Here is a 21,888-nt window from a genome sequence, read left to right as displayed (position 1 = left end):
AACAGGCTCTTGATTGTCATAGGATAAGCCTCTCTCCTCTTTCACAGCATAAGGTTGGCAGAGAGTGTCTTTTATTATCCTTGACTGGGTTATAGTGAGGGGAGGCTGAGTGGGATGAAAAATTAGCCTTTTTGCACTCTGGGGCTTTGCAGGTTGGAAATAGACTGTCAGACTCAAGGCCAGTTACATGTGGTGGAGCAATTGCTTTGAGTTAAAATGAATTACATTAGACAACCCAAGACAAAAAGTAGTTAATGACGCAGAAGATAATTTTAGGCAGAAGAAGTGATAGCCACTTCCCCCAGCAAGTGGGAAGAGAGAATTGGGGGCTGCTGTCAGGTAGAAGTAGGCATGCAGAAATTTTCATCACAAAAACAGTTGTAGTGTGCTTTTATGTTTATTTTTGCTGTGCCTAGGATATCCAGCAGAATTAAGAATTTCTGAAGGTATGATTAAGGTTTTTCTAGTCTGAACAATGAAAGCTCATTTCAGAGGGGACTTTTTTTTTTTTTTTTTCCCAAAGACATTAAATGCCATTTCACCTTAATAATCTGACTTCTGTATTTATTTCATCTAGGAATACTTTTGCAAAAATTTTACTGCAACATTTCTCATGTCTGTGAAATCAGCTTGTCTGTGTAGTTTATGCCAGTACCTCCAGAAGGCTGATGTAAGCACAGAATTTCCAGTGTGTATTCACAGAAGAGACTAAAAATATCTGTTCTGATGCTTCTCTGAAGCTGAGTTTTAGCTGTGAACTGAGGACCACTTACCATACTAAGATGAAAATTACCTAATTATCACTTTCAGGATTTTACCATTTTATTGTCTGCTGCAGTTTTGTAAGACAAAGGCTGCCTTCAGTTTTAAATACATAATTTTAAATTAATGCGGTTATGTTAAAATCTTGATTTTACCTCTTCTATTCACTGATTGTATAATTTAAAATGCTAGCAAATACCCATCCAAAAATGGGTTTGAGTGGTGGTGTTTTGGGAAACATGTTATAAAGCATAAATATGCCAAGAAATAATTAGTTCCCATCTTGGGTCTCTGGTTTTATGTTTCCACTGCAATTACTTTAGATGTTAAATTGGATGTCTTCATGTACCAGGGACAATGTCTTAGAGTGCCAGCTGTACATTTGCAGATGAGGAAATTATACCCACTTACCTCTTGTTCCCAGTCTGTAGAGGTGAGTGTGTGGTTTGGGAGCCTTATTTCTGTATGAGCTGTAGGGACTCATTTTTTCTACTGGGATATTCCCATTGGAGTCTTTTGTGCTGCTCCAATGAACATCAAGTTGCAATTGTAAAGCTTTAATTTCTTGGCTTAATGGTGGAGTCCAAAGAGTGCTCTGCCTCAGCAGCATGGCACAGCTCCAACTTGAGAGGCCACCGATCCACAGGCAGGGCAGGAGAGGGCAACTGGTGTGTTGTATCTGTGACAGGTTCCTCCAGGTTAAACCAAATTACACCTGGTGTGAACTCTTCCCACTTCCTTTCAAAATACCTCCTTTTATTTCCCCTCCCCCCCCCCCCATACAAGCCTCTTACCAGAACAACCCAAGGTGAAGCAAGATTAACTTTTTTTAAAATGGAATATGTGGCCACCTAAATACTCCATTGGAATGGATGGTAGCTACTACAGCACAAGATTTTGAGGGACATGAAGGATGCAATATTGAAGGATGCAATATTGATGGAGTACAGCAGACAAAGTTTTGGTCCAGGTCAGACTTGTCTTAAAAGATCACATGCTAACCAAATCCTGCTAATGATCAAGCAGAACTCTGAGGAGAGCAGAAAGCTGTGAGTGTTCCCATGGCCCAGCCAATCGTGCTTCCCAGAGCTCCCTCCCTGCCTCCCAGCTGGTTCCTCTTCCTGCACCCCAACCTGCTCTTCATGCTTCTCCCTTGGATCCTCCCTTAGGTCTCTGCCAAACAATAAAATGTCAGTGCCAAATGTTTCTCTTCCTGTAGTTCTGTTTTTTTCAAAGCTTTCATTAACTGTGACAAGTTCTCTCACTTTTCATAGCAATTCTACTGCAGAAACATGTTTTATAATTCCCTTTTAATTTTGTGCATAAGGAAAAGATTACAATACACTGAATGGTCTCTGAGGGGCATGCATGAAGCAAGACATCTTATGAAGGCAGGAACAATTGGCTCCTGATCCTTTTTGAATAAAAGAATGAATTTGGGTAGGGCAGACATATGGGAGTTGAATTATTTCCCTCCTACATGAAGCTTGTACAACTGAGAAGCTAAAATTGAATGCTTACTACATTACATGTAATTAGTTTTCATTAGCTCTGCCAGAATATTAATACTTCATTTAAAAGGTGATTATAAATCAGTATTTGTCGCTTTTATCAATCTCATGTATATATCTCTTAGAATGTTTCTGGTTTGGTTTCTTTTCATTTTAAGAAGTTCAAAGCTTGCAGAGTACATGATTGACATTTTACTGAGGATATATATTAATCTTTGACAGAGTATTGCACTTTTTGATGAACTAGACACTCAGCCAGGGAATGGAAACTCGAGGGGGATGTCTTCATGTATAGTCATACATTTGGAGTTAATTTTAGCGATGTAAAATGGATTTTAAAACTACCAAGACTTTAATGGATCAAGGGTGCCATCTCGTGGTTGAACTACAAGTGTTATTGAAAACTGAAAATGCCTATTTGAACATTGAGGGAAGTATGTTGTTTTAAATTAAATATTAATCTTCATCAGATCTTCTGTAGTGGAATACTTTTTTATTAGCTCCTGTAGACTAGTTTTGGTGTTCAGACAAATATCTATAATCTTTAAAAGTTTTTTACATCAGCTGAAATGTAAATGATTGTGAGTGTGTAATAATTTTTCACTTGCTTGTTTTTTCTGGAATAATGTATACAGTACATTGCTTTTCAGTGGAGAAGACCACTGTTTTAGTAACCTCTTTGCTGATATACTTTCGTTATGGAAATGCTGCTTCTCACTTTGTAATTACCTTGACAGGTTTAAAAGATAAAGTAGTAGATCTTTGTCAATTAGGTAGTAGATCTGAACAGCAGATTTCCAGGAAAGAGATGGGGCTTACTACTTTCTGGTGTTGTTTATTTATTTAACAAAACTATATCTATATTCTTTTTTCTTTATACAGATTATTTAAAGAATCTTTTAGAAGAATCTGCAGACTATAGGGATACTCAAGGTAAATGTCTCTTCAAAGAAATAACAGCATATGTACCAATGTTTCAAGATTTTAAATGCAAAATACTGTCAGTAATAAAAATGTTTTATATTTAGTTCTAAGTTTCTCACCAGAGATACTAAGAGATTGCAAGCTTTTGTTTCAAAAATTTTGGAGCTGGCAGTCATATCAGCTCATGCTTGAATTGAAACCAAGAGGTAAGAGTGAAGTTCCACAGGCAGTTTAAACAGATATTTTAGGTTCTGCCATTGAAAGAGACAGTCCCTTGCATCTGTAGACCTTTAATAGGCAGCATGCTCTGTCTGGCTATGAGCCTTTCTGGCCTCCTCCTCTTCTTTGTGCCAGGGAAAGCATCCATGTGGCAGAAGTGAGCAAGATCAAGGAGCTGCCATGGGTAATGTTTAACCTGAGGAGTTCTCCAGTTTGAGTTGTCAGAAGCTGCACAAACACACGTTACTCACAAAGGTTTTTGCCTGCATGTGGGGAGAAAGGAGATCAGAGGAAATGAGAAGGTGTTGGTGACGAAGAGAACGGGACCATGCATTTCATGGTAGTGCAGGATTAAGGTGGTTTAACACAAGCATATCAAAGCATTGTACATTCAGGCTGTTTCCTTCTTCAGAGTATGCCTCAGCAGTACAAAAAATGCTCCCAGTCCATGTTTCCATTTCATTTGCATGAGATCCTGTCACATTTGTGCAAGTCCATTACCTTTAGAAGAGTTGTACAGATGCAGTTGATTGAACTGCAATAAATGAACACCTTCAGTGCACTGAGCCAAGTTTGCTTTGTCTGCTGGTACAATACCATGAAATATATGAGTAAATATATTTCTTAAGCCATTTAGACATGTTTGAGTATGTTGAAGATACAAGCCAAAATATTTTAAATTATGGCTCTTCAAGAGATAGAGAAGTTCATCTTGCACTTCTTATAGCTGTGAACAAAATAATACTTGCACTGCTTGTTAAACAGCTGACCACTTGAAAAGAGAACAACCTAAATATATAGTTCACTTCTTTTGTGGTTTCTCAAGATTCTCTCATTTTTGTAGTTATATCTTTCATAGTGTTTTTCTCTCCCTTCTTATATCAAAGATAGAAGCTGCAGCTAAGTTATAACTATGCCTGAGTGTTAATTTGACATTTGACATATTTGGTAGTCCATCTTAGAATTTGGGTAAGAAAAGAAAATCTAATCTTTAGTCACCGAGATCTTTCTTGTAATAATTAAGCTTATCTTACTTCTAGCTTTGCTTAGTTGTTTAATTCCAATGCAGAGCCTGGGAGGGAAGGGTAGGAGTGGAGAGGGAGACTAGGTTTGGTTGTGATTAATACTCTTGGAAAAAAACACAAATAGCACAATTCTTCTTGCTGACCTTAATTTGAATACATTACTTCAGCTAAGTGGTATAAGTGGAATGCTCTTCCCTGCCAAAAAGCACTTTGTTTATGCACTTAGACTCTATAGATTATTTTATGTTTTTGTTTAGATTCATTTAGTCTTGGCTGTATAAATAGTCCTGGGATCCTGGAACTTTCCCTTCACTAGCCAGCAAATCTTATAATTTTCTCTAAAATTCTTCAATCTTTCTTGAAATCAATATATAAAATTTGAAAGTTTTAATATAAATAGTAACTGAGAGATGAAAGAAAGTATAACAGAGATAATCAGGTGCTCACTCCTGTCTTTGTGAATTTAACTACATTTCCCTTCATCTTCTTTATATGGGTGGGAGCTGGGGAGGGTTTTGTCTGAAGCAGCTCCAGAATTACCTAGAAAGAGACCACCAGTTACATTTCAGCAGCCTTCCTTGGTTCCATGACATCTATATCTCAACTTAAATTGTGATCAAATGCTTGATATGTGCTATGAGTCTTAGCTGTTTGACTCTATGCTTGCATCACCTTGGTTTGTGACAATCTTTTACAAAAATTCTCCTTCAGTTGGCTTAGGAGGAGCTTTTTGTTCATGTCTGTTTAGTTTCTTATATGCCTTCATGAGCTTCTGACCCTTTCAGTTCAGAAAGCACCATCTTTTCACATACTTCCTTTCCAAATATGAGTCAACAATAAGGGAAGTATATGCATTCTGCAGTACTAATACTCTAATGATTAGCTAGGAAAAAAAACCCCAAGGCCTTGGTTTTACCTGGTTTGGTAGGCTTCTCTGTGGACTTCTAACCAAATTTATTCCTTTCTTTGAAGTGCTTGACTGTAGTTCAGTTACTCACAAGGTGCTAGATGCTTTAGAGACTACATTTCAACACAACAGTTGTTCTAGCTTTCTGTTAGTGTCATTTTTCTAACTTAAGTAAGTTGCAGGTTTTTGGATAAGATCCTTGTATGTGATGGATCCTTGGACTTGGACTGAACACTCACTGTGTTCACATAATTGTTTTATATAACTGCTTTTTGCACTTACCCCTTTAGATATTTTGCAGTTGAGTTGCTGGTTATTAAATATCAGTACTTAATAAAATTGCTCATATTTGGTAACTTTTTTCCAGAGATTTATTTTTCTTTTGGTATTGCAAGTTCAAAATTTAGAAATTTGAACTTTACCATTATTTTGAGGGGCAGAAAAACTAAAGGCAGAAATGCCAAAGATTTATATAATTTTTCTAGGTAGTCTTCCATGAATGGCAGTGATGGCATTTGGGTAAAATGGCAAAAACTTAGTCCCTATAGAGTATCTGTTAAAATGTTGTTGACTTTTCTGCTGTAAGTATAGTAAGTAATTTGTTGGTGTGAGAAACTGGAATTTAGCTTTGCCTATGGACTATTTTGAGTAGTTCTAGGAAATAATTGACGCTGTTGGTTGAAGCAATGATTTGCTAGAGCATACTTATTAAACCATGATGCAAAGACTCTGGGATTTTTGGGAAGTGCTCCTGAATGCAGTGTCTGTACAATAAGATCCTTAAATCTTGGAATGATGTGGAAATGCAGTATGGTGTCTGTGCTTTACATGATACCAATGCTAACTGGTCTGTATAACCAAAACATCATTCCTTCATCTTTCAGATGCTTTAGCTGTTGTTATAGAAGTTGCAAACCATGCCAATGACATTATGAAGCAGGGAGTAAGTATTTTGCCGTATGAAGCTGATTGATTAAAGCTTTTTCTCTTTCTATCTATCTCTCTCTCTTTCTCTCTCTCTTTTTTTCTTTTTTTCTTCTTTTTTTTTTTTTTTTTTTTTTTTTTGTTCCTTAAAAAAAAAAATCCTGAATGCAAGGGCAAGTAGGCAAGTACTTACCTACTTACCTTGTGCTTTTTTCCCTCCTAGGATAACTTTCAGAAGCTCATGCAGATCCAATACAGTTTAAATGGACACCATGAGATCGTACAGCCAGGAAGGGTAAGTGCCCCACATGGCATTCAGCAGATTGCAGTGAAAGTGAAGATGATATTCAAGCAAAGACTGATCCTGGAATATACAAAGAAGAAAATTGGTCCATTGCTTCATTATTAGAATCTAACAGTCAAATGAATACTGCTGATCCTTATGTGTGGGGTTTTTTTAGATGTTTATCTGACAGAAACTTAGAATTTCTAGATTATGATTCCTTGCCAGATCTTGCAGGCAGGTTTTTGTCCTCAAGCTTAACCCTCTATTTCTCATGGTTTCACGTGCAGCATAGAAAACTATTGCAGTCATCCACACTCACTTTTAGAGAAACATGAGGATAAACAGCTTTTCTCAGAAAGCAAACCCTGAATCCCAAAACTTGTGCAGCACTTATGGTGTAGTAATAATATTAATAACCATGATAATAGTTATAAAAAAGTCAGCTCATTTGCATGACTTGTGCCCTTAAAAGCTAAGTTTTGCATTAATTGTTTTAATATACTAGGTCTTTTTGAAAGAGGGAACACTGATGAAGCTATCACGAAAGGTCATGCAGCCAAGAATGTTTTTTCTGGTAAGATGCTATGTATGTTGCTATGTGCCTTATCCTAGTGTAATTTTTAGTGGTTAAAACATTACACTGCAAACATAACTAATTACTGCAGGTAGAAGAAAAAATTACTAATTGTTGCTGTTCTATTCAGTCACTTTTAATGTAGAGATATTATCTGTGGCATATGCACTAATATTAATGGAAAATCATTTCTCACTAAAGCATACTATTTTGAACAATGCTCATTTAAAATCTGAGAGCTTTAATGAGAAGACATTATCTGGGGTACTGTGGAAGGTAGCACAGTAACTCCCTCCCTCTGAGCTGTACCAGATCTTAGAACCTTCAACTCTTGTCACTGCTTCTGCACCCTTCCCTCCCTCCTTTCCTTCCTCCCGTCTCCCTCCTCCTCTCTCCTTCCCTTGCAGGAGCCCACGTGCATCCTGAGCAGAGCACTGGGTGGAAGTTAAGTACTGGGTTCTTTTCCTGTCTCTGCTTTGTTTTGAAACTTCTGTGCGTCTCTGAAGTTTCTGTTTCCACTTGAACCTTTTGTTTATCTCTTCTATTTAGACAGTAAAGCAGCTGTTATCCTGTAATTTATGGCATTAGTGATCCACAGTCCTGGCTGAATCCTGTCTTGTAGTTACCCTGATATGAAGAAATACTTCCCTAGGCGTGTGAAGAAATACTTCCCTGGAGTGTGTATTATACTAGTTACCGAAATACTCTCAAAAATGTGGTGCTATCTCAAGCTTCACAAACTAGATATTGCTAATTTCAGTGTCTCTATCTTGGATTTTCTCTGTTTTGTTTTATGGGGCAAGGGCTTTGTTTGGTTTGGGCTTTTATAAATGGTACAGGCCAGCATTCATACCATTAGACGCAGTGATTTTTCCATTTATCTTGTTGTGAAGATTTAGTAATCATTTTAAACATTTGGCTATTTTGCAAAGAGTCACATAGCAAAAACTTAAGAGACACTTCAGATTTTGGTATTTGTTTATGTGGAGTAAATGAAGTTTGGATCCATGTGTTGAACAGCACAGAAAATAAAAAAATCTTAGTTACTGTTCAGTAAGTGCACTCATTGAATCCAAGTCTGGTAGAACAGGAAATAAACAGTAGATGCACTTAAAACTGGTAAAATTCACAAGGTACAGTTAAGTTTGTCCTTACAAATTGCTAATCCATTCTGCTATCTCCTAGTTTCTGGATTTGTTGGAATGGTTAATTCTAATATCCTTTTAAAGTAGTTTGCTATACTATATACCTGTGTACACCAGAAACATTTTTGTCCTTTTGAGAGCCTGTTCTTTGACATCCATGCACTGCTGACTCATGTGCCAAATGTATATTTACACAAGGAGGATATAAATAGATACCTATTGTTATCTAAATTCATACATGAAAATGTTTCTTGGATTCTAAGTGGAATATTAGGAAGTAGGAGATACTCTTCTCGACAGTTATCTCAGTGCTGTAGAAGTTCTGTACTTCCAGTAAAATCCCTCTGAAATTATCTGTCTTTTAACCAACTTTAGTCATTAAAGTATTCTGTATTACAGTTCAATGATGCCCTGTTGTATACTACTCCAGTTCAGTCAGGGATGTATAAACTCAACAACATGCTGTCGTTGGCTGGAATGAAGGTGAGTCACTTGTTAAAGTGAGCCTTTCTCCAAATCTACCTAAACTCAGACCTTCAAATTTTGAAAACACAACTGTGTTTACTTTTGGCAAGAGATATTAAATATGCTTACATTGTTCCAGAACAATCCTACAGGCTTGACATTTTTTGCATAATGTGGCCTGTGGAATTGCTATCTAGGTTTCCCTAAATATTCTGTTGCTACAGGATCATCTTGGCTGCATTTCACCCAGTGTTGTCCTACTCTGGAATAGTCTGCCTACTAATTTTTTTGTATTGTATTTTGTGGAGACTGCCTCACTTTTGCCTTTTAACTGCTTTTTATTGCTGACAGAGATCAGGCATCTTTGTCTGATAAGATCCTGGTGGATCAATTTTCACTGGTTTATAGATCTGCTAACTGTGAGGGAAGATACAACTTTTCTTCCTGAGCCCTTGTGGAAAGCATCAAAGTTAAGCCTTGAGCCTCCTGGGCAATGATAAGGGACATGCATGCTGTATTCAGTCACTGACATTACACTTAATGGGAACAACAAATCATTGCCTTGGGAATCATTGTCTCCAGTCCTGTCAGAAACAATCATCAAGTCAAGTTGCAGTGCAGATCTGGCACTTGGGTCCAAAGTTTTGCAAGCAGAGCTACAAAATCTCTTTTGCCAGCCGATGTCTTGCGTTGGCTCAGATCCACTCTTGATTTTTAATCCCCCTTAAGTTTGAAACTTGGTAGCTCAGAAGGATCAACAGGGTAGTGCAGCCCTTGCCCACTCTGGTGTATACCAGTGGGCTACATTTCATCCTGCAGCAGCAGCAGTACCTTTTTTTGTCCAGTTGCAGGAGGTGTTCAAGGCAACATGACTGGGCCTGTGTGGAAGGTGTCTGACAGCTCTCAAGCTTCATTCCCCTGTACATCTCCAGTGTTTGTATGAGGGCCAGTGAAATAAAAGGATGGGCTGCATGTAATCTTAGTGTAGCTGGGCTTTCTGGACTGGTATATGATTTCCTATTTCTGAGTATTTTCTCTCCAGTGTTCCCCTTCTGCAATAAAGATGTAAGAGATTTTCCAGGAATTAAAATTAAAGCAATGACAAAAGTACCATTTCAGTCTGAATGTGAAGTTTTCTCTCTCGGCTGAAGGTTAAGAAGCCAACACAGGAAGCATATCAGAATGAACTGAACATTGAAAGCGTAGAGAGATCCTTCATTCTTTCAGCAAGGTAAATCTCTCCAATAAACAGTGATTTTAAAACTGTGTGTTTTCAAACAGGCCACACAAGCTTTTTAGAGCTTCTTTTTCACTTATTGTCATGAAAAGTTACGCTTGGCTAGAGTGATTACAGAATACAGGGAATCAGTAAATCAAAGTGAATAAAACCATTGTTTGGTTGCTCTTTTTCACCTTAGCTACACCTTCAGAAACTTCTGAGTAAATTGAAATACTATCCTTGCACTGCCTTTCCTTGAGAGAGTTTCAATTTCCTTCATTTTAGGCTTTGCTTTTCAGTATTTTTTTTGTTCTAAAATTACTGACATGCTCTATGTTACCAGATTCTCTAAGTAACAGCAAAAGGATATATGGTCACTGAGCCAGCTCTGGTCACCTTCACTGAGATGCCTTTAGCAAAGGCCTGTTTTTGTGCATTGTTGTTTTTATGGTGCTTGAGTTGAAGTTTTATGTGTTCTGACATTTGTGACAGTGCTGATACCAATGAAGAAAGACATGTTTTCTCTTTTGTTTAGCAAAGCTGAGCAAGAGCAGACTGCTGCTTTTTGTGTGACCTTGTAAATACTGACAGGAGAATGCACAAAGATAGCAGTATCTGTAGCTGAGGGGTAGACCAAGGTTAGCATTGTCAAAGAAGCCAAAGGAAGTAGCTCAATTGTCAGAGCAGTAGTCATTTATAACAACACACTTGAAATGGGTAATCCTGTATTTCTTCAACAAAGTTAAACATTTCTTAGAGGTCTTCTGCACATTGGGGGAAGGAAAACAATGCCTTTCACAGTTTAGGGTAGGGTTCTGCTCCAGTGTAATATGAACAGCTCTGTGCTGCTTCGGTGCCTTGGTGACTCGACATCACACAGACACATGAAGGCATTCAGGGGATGACAGCAGGCAATGAGGATTTAGCTCTGCTTAACTTGAAACAGTGTTTCACTTTTAATTCAGTTGTTCTGAAAAAATGTAAAAGAATAATTGGAACTTCTGAAAATGTTATCATCTTAACATACAAGCTACCTATTTTCCACAAAACAGGATAGACTAGTCTTTTTGATGAACTGATTAAGTGGTAGATTTAAAAGCAACTCTTGGGAAAGATGTGCTGGTCCATGGGGAAGACTCCTATAGATAACATGCTCATCAAATCTGGCAGAGTTTGTGGCATGCTTTTGTTTTAACCTTGAAATTGCTGGAATTAACCTCATATTGCCAACTGAGGCTGCTACAGTTCGGGTTTTTTTTGTTTTAGTGTTGTTGATGTTGCATCTTTGGGAGCATTCAGCTCTATTATTTTTATACTTGCTGGGAGCCATCCTTGTGCAGGAGCCCTAAGTTAGACAGCAGGGACAGAGAGAGGTTGCATTGGCATGGCATGAAGGAGGTGCTGGAGGCTCCAGATGTAAATGACAGTTTTCAGATTGTTTTCTGTCTGTCACCAGAACTGGCCTGTTGTGGTATAGGTGGAAAGCAATTGAAAAACACTACCAGCAGCAGGTGCTTGCATATATTTTTCCCAATCAGCTATGTTGTTCCTATTGATTAATATTCTAAATGTGAAGAGAATTCACATCTTGTCATCCCAGACTACATCTTCCTTTGCATGATGCCTGATTCTAACAGCTTGTCAGGTCCTATATGGTAACAAAAAACACCTTAATTTCAAAACTGTTCAAATTAAAGACACTGGAGACAAATTTCACTTCCATGGGGTTTTTTTCAAATAATAAGCATTATGTGGAGTGTACACCAAAGAAGAGATTCTAAAATGATCCTGGGAGCAGAGACAAGGAAGTAAAAAATTAGGCTGGTGAAAATTTGCTAGTAATAAAAAGAGACCAGTTAATAACAGAAATATAGATTAATGCCTAGACAAGAGTCTGTCACTTCAAGTTTAGTTTTACTGACTGCATTAGTATTGCACTTTATCTAGTCTGGGTTGAGTCTTCAGTTTCCTGGAATATCTTTAGGAATGTGAATTGTTTTTCATAGTATAATGCAGTATTGTACTAGAAATCTCTTCATCAGAAAAACAAGTTAGTGCATCTGCATGATACAGCACTGTAGAGAAGTAAAGCTTTGGTCCTGGCAACAGCAGTCATGGCAGCCTGATGTGGTCTGGGCCCTGAATAAGGGTGATGAAGAGCTACCCCGGCAGGCAGATAGAGCTGCATCTCTTCCTGTCCTACCTAAGGATGGTCAGGCAAGACAGGCTCAGCTGGGAGAGGTGCTCTAAGGCTTTTGTCCTGGAAACAAGAGGGACATGCTTCCCCAGTGCCCTCCTGGGGCCACTGAGCTGTTTAGCTGCAGTGAGCAGCTGGATGTGTGCCCCCAGCACATGCATTTGCCAGTGGTAGCCATTGCTGGGGTTTTCTGTAATCCATTTGAGGCTTTCTACTGTGATGTTAAATCTTAAATAAATAAAAAATAATAATGTTTTAAAAGGCCAAGAAACTCCTGCAATTTTAATAAGCAAAATCACTTTTGTAAGGATGCAACAAGTAGTGGACCTGCAGTAGGGGAAGCTGTGGGGGAGGACTGGAGTGGCAGCAGCAGAAACTGCCAGTCTTGCTGCAGCACACCATTGCATCAATTCTGTTGCCAGTGGCACCACCTTTGGTCTTCCATTCTGAAGGATTGTAAACAATCCTAAAGGCTCCACTAGCAAGCCTACCAAGCATGAGGTTCCTGGTGAAATACAAGGGTGTCAGCCTGTAGCTCATTGTGCAAGCTGCTGCATATGGAGCAGTCCCCACATGGTGGGAATGGTGGTGGTGCATAATCTGTGCCGTCTTTCAAGTTAATTAACTAATACAGTTACAGTTACAGGAATCTAATTAAATTTAACCAGATTTTGAAAAAGCCAAAGGAGTTGATTAGAGTTCTGAATATTTCGAGTTAATGCAGACCAGTTGTTCTTTCTGGATGAGGAAGCAAAGGTAAATAGACTGAACAAAATGTTCCACTCAGAATGTGAGATGTTGGGACAGACACTAATGCAGTGCTTTGCCCTTGCATGTATCCTGTTTCCTCTCCTTTTGTTCTGATTTTGTTGCTGTGTGTGCTAGATCTTTTTTCTTTTGCTTATGCCTCACAGGCTTCCTATGTGTTTACTTTAGCAGATTTGTCCTCTCTGATTCTGTATATTACTCAGTTTCATCCCATTCAAACCCCTCATTCAAAATATTTTCCTTAAAGGTCCAAAAATTATAAAAGCTTCCAAATTCACCTAAAAAACCATTAAATAATAATTGGAGTTAGACACCTTATTTGTGTAAGTCATTGCTTACCTCTTCCCTAACTTTCCTTCTTATATATTTGTGTTCAATTCCTTGGTTTAAACAAATTAATTTATTCAATACCAATTAAAAAGTGGGGAATAGAAAAAAATGTTGGGAGTGGATTCTTGTTTAAATCTTAGAAATCCTTTTTAAGCTGGCATGGCATCCTAGTCTAGCTGCTCCTCTGCTGCAAAACTGCTTCATCCTTCCTCAGAGCGTTCTCTGTGTTGCTGGCACACAAGTAGTTGTTCAGCTGTGTGATGGTAATTTAGTTGGTAAATTGATCCAGAGAAAGGGCAGGTGGATGGCTTGCTTTAATATGGATTTGTTTTCCAATCCAGCCCGCTGCATAATTGTGTGTGCTTTGGCACAAGAGTGAAAATAAGATCCAGTGGCTGAGAGAAAGGATACTAGGCTGCCCTTTGCAGCAGGAACAGCACAGATTTATGAAAATGGTGTTGTGCCCATGGACAGAGGAGGTGCTTTGGCACTGCACATAATCCAGTATAGCTGCAGGGTCCTGCTGCACCAGGTACTCCTTGTGCTCCCTTTGCTATGCCTAATGCTTTCCTTGCATTTGATTAGTTATTCAGCACCAGCTGTGGGATAAAGAGGTGGACTAAGCGTACCTGTCTGTCTCTTTGAGTTAGCTCATCCAATGGAAACGTTTGGGGAAAAAAAATTATTATTTGAAAGTAGCATGACCTGGTAGGAGCAAATAGTTAGGAGCACAAGGCAGGAGAGCAGTCAGCGTGGTTTTATCTGACAGAAGCTTGGAGTTTCACAGGGTTGGGTATAACAATCTGCACTCTGAGACAGAAGGAAGTGGACAAAAAAGGCTTGCTGAAATTTCAGGTTGCCTTCAAGATGGAAGACCCATGCCTTTGTTCTAGGAGCATCATTTAAACAAGTATTATTCAGGCTATTCAAGGGTCTGGGGAGGAGGGGGTAGCCATGACAGACAAGCCTTGAAAGAATCACAGGGATTTTGGAAGGAGGAAAGGGAAGGAGGGAATCCACATGACAACAGACAAATCTTTTTTAGTTATTTAACTAACACCATGCCAAATGTTAAAAAATAATGCCAGTTGCAGTAGGAATTGTAGACATTTTATAAACTGGAATTGCGAGAGAGTTACTCCAATGTTCAGTAAAGCTAGTGGAATTCTAATCAACACTTGCTTCTTAGAATGTTAATAATAATAATAACTTGCATTTGTGGGTTTTTACTCCAACAGTTCTGCTACAGAGAGAGATGAATGGTTAGAAGCTATCTCCAAGTCGATTGAAGAATATACAAAAAAGAGAATCACATTTAATCCGAGCAAAAGTCTTGAAGAGGTATATCCCACCATTATTGTTGGTTTGTTCCCTTTTTGAATATCAAGTTTTCTGACAGGTGCTTAGAGAGACAAGAGGTATTCCATGACAAATAATAAAGCAGGATGGTAAATAATTGAACAGATGGTAGAACAGAATATTTTGTAGTGTTATTTACTTCATAAATTTAAAATTATTTTCTTCAAAAAAACCCAAGTCAGTTTTCACAGTTCTCTCTGTAGCCTTGTACCCAGAAGGATGAAATTAAAAGGTTTTAAAATAAAGTATCTATTGATCCAAGTAGGCTAGTAAAGCTTGAATGTCATTAAATGCATCTCTGTTGTCAGGCTTGCATTATAATGGTCACTGATGAAATAGTAGATAACATTTAAGACCATGGCAGTTCATCAGAGAAGGCTTTCCAACACCATTAGCATTATCTTGTAATCACTGATGAATATTAGTCTTATTTCTCCTCACTGAATGTGTGATATTGTGCCTGTGTTCTCTCAGGCAGATGCAGAGAAACAGGAAGAAGACAGTCCTCTGGGATCAAAGGCTCCCATCTGGATCCCTGACACGAGAGCCACGATGTGCATGATCTGTACGAGTGAATTTACGCTGACATGGAGAAGGCACCACTGCAGGGCGTGCGGGAAGGTTGGCTGATTTTGTGGTTACCTTTCCAGTTGGTCATTCAGGTCCCTTGTGTGTAAGACCGTGTCTCAGCGGGCTGGTGGGGTCCACTCCGGCTGGCTATTGACCCCAGCCCACACGGTCTTACACAGAGGAAGCAAAAGATGAGAGGCGCTCTTCTCCACGTGGTAACGTTCTCTCTTTATTCCAAGAGACACATCAGATGGACAGACACATGGCAAAAGAGGGCATGGCCTGGTGGTGGGGGACTTTTATACCTGGGGGAATGGGGGGCGGAGGAGGACCACAATTAATGGGATATAAGTGGGAAGGGGCAGGAGGAAGGACTGACCAGGGAAGAGACCACCAGGGCTAACATTTAGGGGGGGAAAAAGGGGAAGACCATGAGGTCATAGGCTACAAATCATGTGAACAGTGAAAATTACCAAAACACCCAGTGCAAACAACTAAATAACTATTTAGTGCAATACCACGCTTGTGTGACGTTCAGGTGGAGCCTTATCACCCCAACTACTCTTCCAAGCAACCCTGTACTATGACAAAATTACGTGGATTAGAACCAACATGTTGGGGCTGGTTTGGGGACTGGAGTTTGGGTTTTTTGGACAGGTGTTATGACAGACCAGTATTTAAACTTCAACATGCTACATGTCAGTTATTTTGCATTCTGGAGTACTTTTATGGTTATTTTGCAGTTACATAATACCCACAAAAATGTAAGTTGAAATGAAGTATCTTCCTCACTAATTTTTGTAAGATAAATAATGACTTTTGATTTTAAGTTAGTACCAACCTTCTTTAATATTTACATTTATGAAAGCTATATCTAATAAACTTTATCTTTCTTCTTTTAATCCAGTGGGAATACATAGTTAGAATGCAATGCAGTTGAGGCATCTGTATTGTAAAGAAATCATCAAGAGAGCAATAGCTTTTTAGCTATTTCAAAAAATTGATAATCAAAACAGTTCAGTTACACAATAGGCTTGTTCTATTTTTAATGGATCATTAATGGAGGCTTATTGACTCCTAATGAACTGATTTCTTTTAATATTTAAATTTTTATCATTTAGAGGCAGAAAGGACACCATGTTAAGCATAAAGACATGGGAAAAAGCCAAGATCTTAAAACATCTGCATCTGCACTGTAAAATAATGCCTATTTCAGGTTTTTATGGGCTTAAAAGTGCTGAAGTGAATGTCTTTGGGTCTTTGGTGATTTACAGGTGCACATCATGTACAATAATGCTTTTATCTGTTTCTATCTTGTTTCCAGATTGTCTGTCAAGCTTGTTCATCAAACAAACATGGCTTAGACTATATGAAAAACCAGCCAGCTAGAGTATGTGATCATTGCTTCAGGGAGCTACAAAAGCAAGGTAAAGAAAATCTTCACAAACTGTGTCTTACTTTTGTGGTCTTTATAACATGGTATATGTGTGCATCATCTTTACTGCTGGGTTTGAGTGCTTAATTCTGCTTGTGCCTGAGAAATTATAAGCACCTGTGAGTCTAAGCAAACAAGCTTCTGTGCAGCAAGTTAAGAAATGAATTTGCAGTACATTGGCTCTTTCTTCCAGAAACATGTGTGCCTTTACCCTATGGTAATGACATGTAGCTTATGTTGCTTTCCTTTTGAGGTAACAAGTGTTGGATTGCTTTTCATTAATCACAGAGTACAAGTGTACATTAGAGTCCTCACAGCTTATCCTGACCTCCCAAGGGTTCATGTGTACTTTTACACTCTGTAACTTGTATGTCTGTAAACTTCATTTCTGCCAGCTGAGCTGCTGAGATGGCTAAAGTTCTGGGGCTCTGCAGAGACATAGGCCTTAGTCTTTCTGAAGGTGAGTCTCTTCAGATCTATAAACTGGCCTCATGCCACTCTCAAGCCTTAGCTCATATGGTATTCAAGAATTTGGCATATCTGTACCTCAGTTCTGAAAGCAAACTCCTAACCATTGCCTACTGAACACTGGCAACACAGAATTCAAAATAAAACACCACAGCTAGAGCAGTTTTCACTGGAACACTATCAGAGAATGTGGTGCCTTGTGGAAAGCAATGGCTGGATAGCTTAATGGTAGTAACATTTGCTTAGAGATGAGATCCAGGGTTAGTGTCCTCATCTTGAGAAAATTCTAGTACATCTCTTTGAAGAAGCTTCATATCATTCTGCAGAAACAAGTGTAAAATCAAAGGAAGCACCTCCCAGTGAGGTGGGAATCCAGTCTCTTCTCTCAAGACTTGCTAACTAAGTTGAAATACTCAAGTATAAAGTACATAAATGAGCTGTAAACAGACTGAAAGAGCTTTCTGGTCCCCTTCCCTCAGCAGAGGCTCCAGTGTGACACGAGCTCTCTGGGGTATCAGGAAATCTGAGGTGCCTGGTGAAATGATAAAGCTCTGGATCCCAGCACACTGGGGGTGATATTTTCAAAGGGAATGTGGAAAGCATCATGGATAATTTGGGAAATGACAGTGGGAGCCTGGGGTGATGGGAAGGCCACTGTCTGAACCACCTGCAAGTGTCTGCGCTGGGCACTAGAGGCTGCTGTGCTGCAGGCCATTGCAGCTGCCTGAAGCTGGGAAAAGGGCTGGGGGAGCAGGTGCACTTCAGCTGGCAATCACATTGCTCTCCTGCTCTTATTATCTCAGAGCATCACCGAGTTCAGGGCCAACTCGAGAAGTAGACTTTATGAAACCACTCATTCCAAGTGCAGCTGTAAAAAAGGGTGGTGGGTGTTGCTAGAAAAAGGAGTTTTGAAGAGGTGAAGTGTTGCATAAGACTTCCAAGAGAGATAAGTAACTGCCTGTGGCAGTGGAGAGAAACAGCAAATGCTGGGAAATGGAACATCCAGAAGTGTGTGCGTGCTGGAAGAGGAACATCCCTATTGAATAAGGTTGAGAAGTTAACAGATGTGGAGAATTGAAAGATAAAGTACAGAAAACATAGAGGATAGCTGTAAAAATTTGCTGTGTTTTTTAAGACTTAAAAAGACTTTCACCCTCTTTATTAGCAAAGGCTGTTCAAAACCTTTGAAAACAAACAAGACCAATTTGTTTAGTTTTAAACTTCTTGTGGTTTTTTTAGTATGATTGTGATTTGGGGGATTCTAACTCATGGTGTTGCTGATAACACTGAAAAGTTAATTCAGTGATGAATTTCATGTGATTAGGTGTTGCTATTGTAACTCTGTAATCTGAATAAAAATGCCAGCTGTTTTTAAGAATAAAAGTCCAAGTATTAATTGCCTGTGTTTAGTCATCTGTGACATGAAATAAATATATTCATCCTGTGCATTTTAGATAACCAGTGCACTCCTAAGAGTGGATCCCCAGTCAACCATAAATCTCCATCAAGTGCCTTGTCTACAGTATTGCAAAGTATTCCCTCTGGAAGAAAGCAGAAAAAAATTCCTGCAGCCCTCAAAGAAGTACGTGTTTTATTGGTCAAAAGTGGTACCTTCTTGGTATTATATCATCAATATTAAGGGGGGGGGAAATTCTTATTTTAACCATCTTACCTAGAATCAAAAGTCAGAATGTGTCTCTGAGGTTTGGGCCTTAGTTTTAAATAGGCAGGGACATGAACAATGCAGCACTGTGTAAACTGCATGAACACCTGTGAGACTGTGATTCTGAGCTATAGTTAAAATTGTAATTTCTTTCTTTCTTGCCCGTTTTTCCCTGAATTGTGATTTATCACTGTACAACAGTCAATGACAAGATTCCTACACCAACTCAGCTCTTGGTTTCTGATTAGGAAGGGTAGAGTAACCATACTTACTGTAGGTCTTGGGAATGGGAAGAAGTGATTTTTCAGTAGGTGTGCTGATGACACCAAGCACTGACACCTGCAGTCCACACACCAAAGGGAAGGGATGCCATCCAGAGGGACCTGGATAGGCATGAGAGATGGGTCCATGGGAGCCTCACAAAGATCAGCAAGTCCAAGCCAAAGTCCTGCAGGGAAAATCCCAAGAAAAAATACAGGCTGAGTGGGGAATGGATTCATGCCAGCCCTGGGGAGAAAGAGCTGGGGCTGTTTGTGGGTGAAAAGATCGATATAAATCAGCAATTTGCACTCACAGCCCAGAAAACCAGCTGTGTCCTGGACTGCATCCAAAGCAGCCTGGCTAGCGGGGTGAGGGAGGAGATTCTGCCCCTCTGATCTGCTCTGCTCTGCTCTGGTGAGACCTCACCTGCAGTATAACTCTGGGGTCCCCAATGTAATAAGGACATGGACCTGCTGGAATGAGTCCAGAGGACGGGTCCTAAGCTGGGGGAGGGCTGAAGCACCTCTCCTAACAGAACAGGCTGTGAGACTTGGGATTATTCAGTCTGGAGAAGAGAAGGCTCCAGGGAGATTTTGGAGCAGCCTTCCAGCACCAGAAGAGGGGTCTACAAGAAATCTGGAGAGGGACTTTTTACAAGGACGTGTAGCGATGGGGCAAGGGGGACCCTTCATAAGTTTAGATTACATACCAGGAAGAAATTCTTTACTATAAGGGTGGTGAGGAACTGGAATAGGTTCCCCAAAAAAGGGTTGTGGACTCTCCATCCCTGGAAGTGTACAAGCCCAGACTAGATGGGGCTTCAAGCCATCTAAGCTATAAGGGAAGATGTCCTTGCCCATGACAGGGGAGTTGAAATGAGATGATCTTTAAGGTCTCTTCAAAGACTTTAAAGATCCAAACCACTCTGATCCTATGATTCTTCTTATAGAGGAATCTGTGTTCTCCAGCTGTATGTTTTCCTCAACGTTTCAGCTCTCTCTTGTCCTGCTGTATCCAACTTAAGTTCCATCCTTCATTTACTGGAAACCTCTCTTCCAGACCTGGTAGCAGGCAAAATAATTTTTCTTTCATCTACCTGAGTTAGTTAGCAACATTAACCCGAGATCAAGTAAGAATTTCAATCTCTGACAGGCAGGGCTCTGGAAATCTGTTAAAAAATAGCAGTACTGTGAAATCTAATTAGGGTTTGTTGATTCATTTCTTTCTTCCTCTTCAGGTTTCAGCAAATACAGAAGACTCTACAATGAGTGGCTACCTACACAGATCTAAGGGCAGTAAGAAACCATGGAAACACCTGTGGTTTGTTATAAAAAATAAGGTGCTATACACATATGCTGCTAGTGAGGTAAGAGACCACATATTAGAAACTAAATATCCAATGATAATACTTACTTGTCTTTGTAACAAAGAATGATCTAGAAAAAAAGCTATAAAATTAGATCACCTTAGACAATTTGATCTGATTGTGATGCATTTTGAAAAGGCCCAGTGAGCTTGATACCATAATATATTGATATAGCTATGGTGTTTCTGATTCCAGATCTAGCTTTGACTACCTCTCCATTGCACACCATTGCTCAGTTGCAGGTATTCTCTGAGTCAGTTGAATATATGGGGGATCTGTTTGCATACATCACAGTACTAGTGTGCTAGTGGCAGAGGCAACATTATAAAAGCATCTTGAACTATCTTGTTCTGCAGTTCCATAAGGTATTTTGAATGCTTACAAAAGGAGTAAGCTAAATCTCTTTACTTCTCCTGAAACTGTTGTCTTCAGCCTGAAGTTGTTATTTGATATAAAAGAAATGCATCTTATGTCAGGGCATTTGATTTTTTATTTAGAATAATTGGCCCTATTGCAGTGTGGAATAACCTTCAACATATATATATGTATATATGGTACATATATATAATATCCCAACATGTGCTGAGGATGTATTTTATTGCCTCTTAGAATGTTCTTAGGATCTTTTGTAACAGATATGGATGCATTCATCTTGGGCTTCAGGTTTTTGTATTGTTTGTTATAGTTTACTACTAGCTTTCAAGAGCAAAATATCCAAAGCACTTGTTTTAAGGTATTGCTATCCCTCACTTTCTTTCAAAATGTAAGGCCCAACCTATCCTGGCCATGTAAAGAATTATCCTCCTTCACTCCACACTACCCCCACTCTAGTTATTTCCTGATTTGTGCTCAGATTTTTTCCTGGGTTGTTCCTGCCAACGTTTATTTTAGAACTTGGAATTATGTCTAAAACCTGTGATGTTGTTTCCAACAGCATTGGCAATACTAAAAATAAACCCAACCCAAGTAGTTCTAAAAACAGTTTAAATAAGTATATAGAAAACAATTACTTTTACATCAATTAGAAAATCATTTTAGAGCATTGTGTTTCTTCTGGCCTTTGCAAAGGAAATTGGCAGAAGTAAAAAAGAGCAAAGTCTGTGAGTCACCTTAAATTTTCTTTTGCATTGTTCCTCTGAGATATCAACCTTACAGAGTAGGTTCAGTTTGTAGTTCACAGTTACAGAATTACCTCTTTCCTGTTTTCGTAAACTGAGGAATATCCATCCTTAGTTTTCATCTTGGTGAGCCAGTGCAGGAGACATTATTTAGAGAGTCTAAAGGGAAGGTGCAGTGTTGCCTTGGTCACTTAAGCTATTTCCATTGGTTCCAAGTGATAGAAAGATCAATGGTAAAGAAATCACCTATTAGTGTTATGAAGACCTGAGACAGTAAAACAGATTACTCAGCCTTACATGACTCTTTTCCAATATCAAAAAATGCTGCTGTCACAGAACAATTCTGTTTCACTGTAGAGGCAATTACCAAAGTCTTCACCTGACGTGTCAGT

General features: G+C 39.1%; 1 protein-coding gene across 3 annotated transcripts in view; it reads left to right on the top strand.

Moving 5' to 3' along the window:
* Positions 1–21,888, top strand: part of FGD6 (FYVE, RhoGEF and PH domain containing 6) — a 72,341-nt gene that overhangs the window by 43,885 nt on the left and 6,568 nt on the right. Inside the window, exons 9-19 of one of the 3 annotated variants that reach the window (XM_018910097.3) lie at positions 3,156–3,206; positions 6,233–6,291; positions 6,496–6,567; positions 7,064–7,132; positions 8,677–8,760; positions 9,894–9,973; positions 14,495–14,597; positions 15,090–15,236; positions 16,510–16,612; positions 18,543–18,670; positions 20,250–20,378. In XM_018910097.3, coding sequence (XP_018765642.3) covers positions 3,156–3,206; positions 6,233–6,291; positions 6,496–6,567; positions 7,064–7,132; positions 8,677–8,760; positions 9,894–9,973; positions 14,495–14,597; positions 15,090–15,236; positions 16,510–16,612; positions 18,543–18,670; positions 20,250–20,378 — 1,025 coding nt within the window. The other 2 variants (XM_018910098.3, XM_050984419.1) reach the window with 2 other exon arrangements.

The sequence above is a fragment of the Serinus canaria genome, chromosome 1A, assembly GCF_022539315.1.
Source record: "Serinus canaria isolate serCan28SL12 chromosome 1A, serCan2020, whole genome shotgun sequence".
NCBI classification, from domain to species: domain Eukaryota; kingdom Metazoa; phylum Chordata; class Aves; order Passeriformes; family Fringillidae; genus Serinus; species Serinus canaria.
Note: the sequence above shows the minus strand (reverse complement) of the source record. Positions and strands in the feature narration are given on the sequence as shown.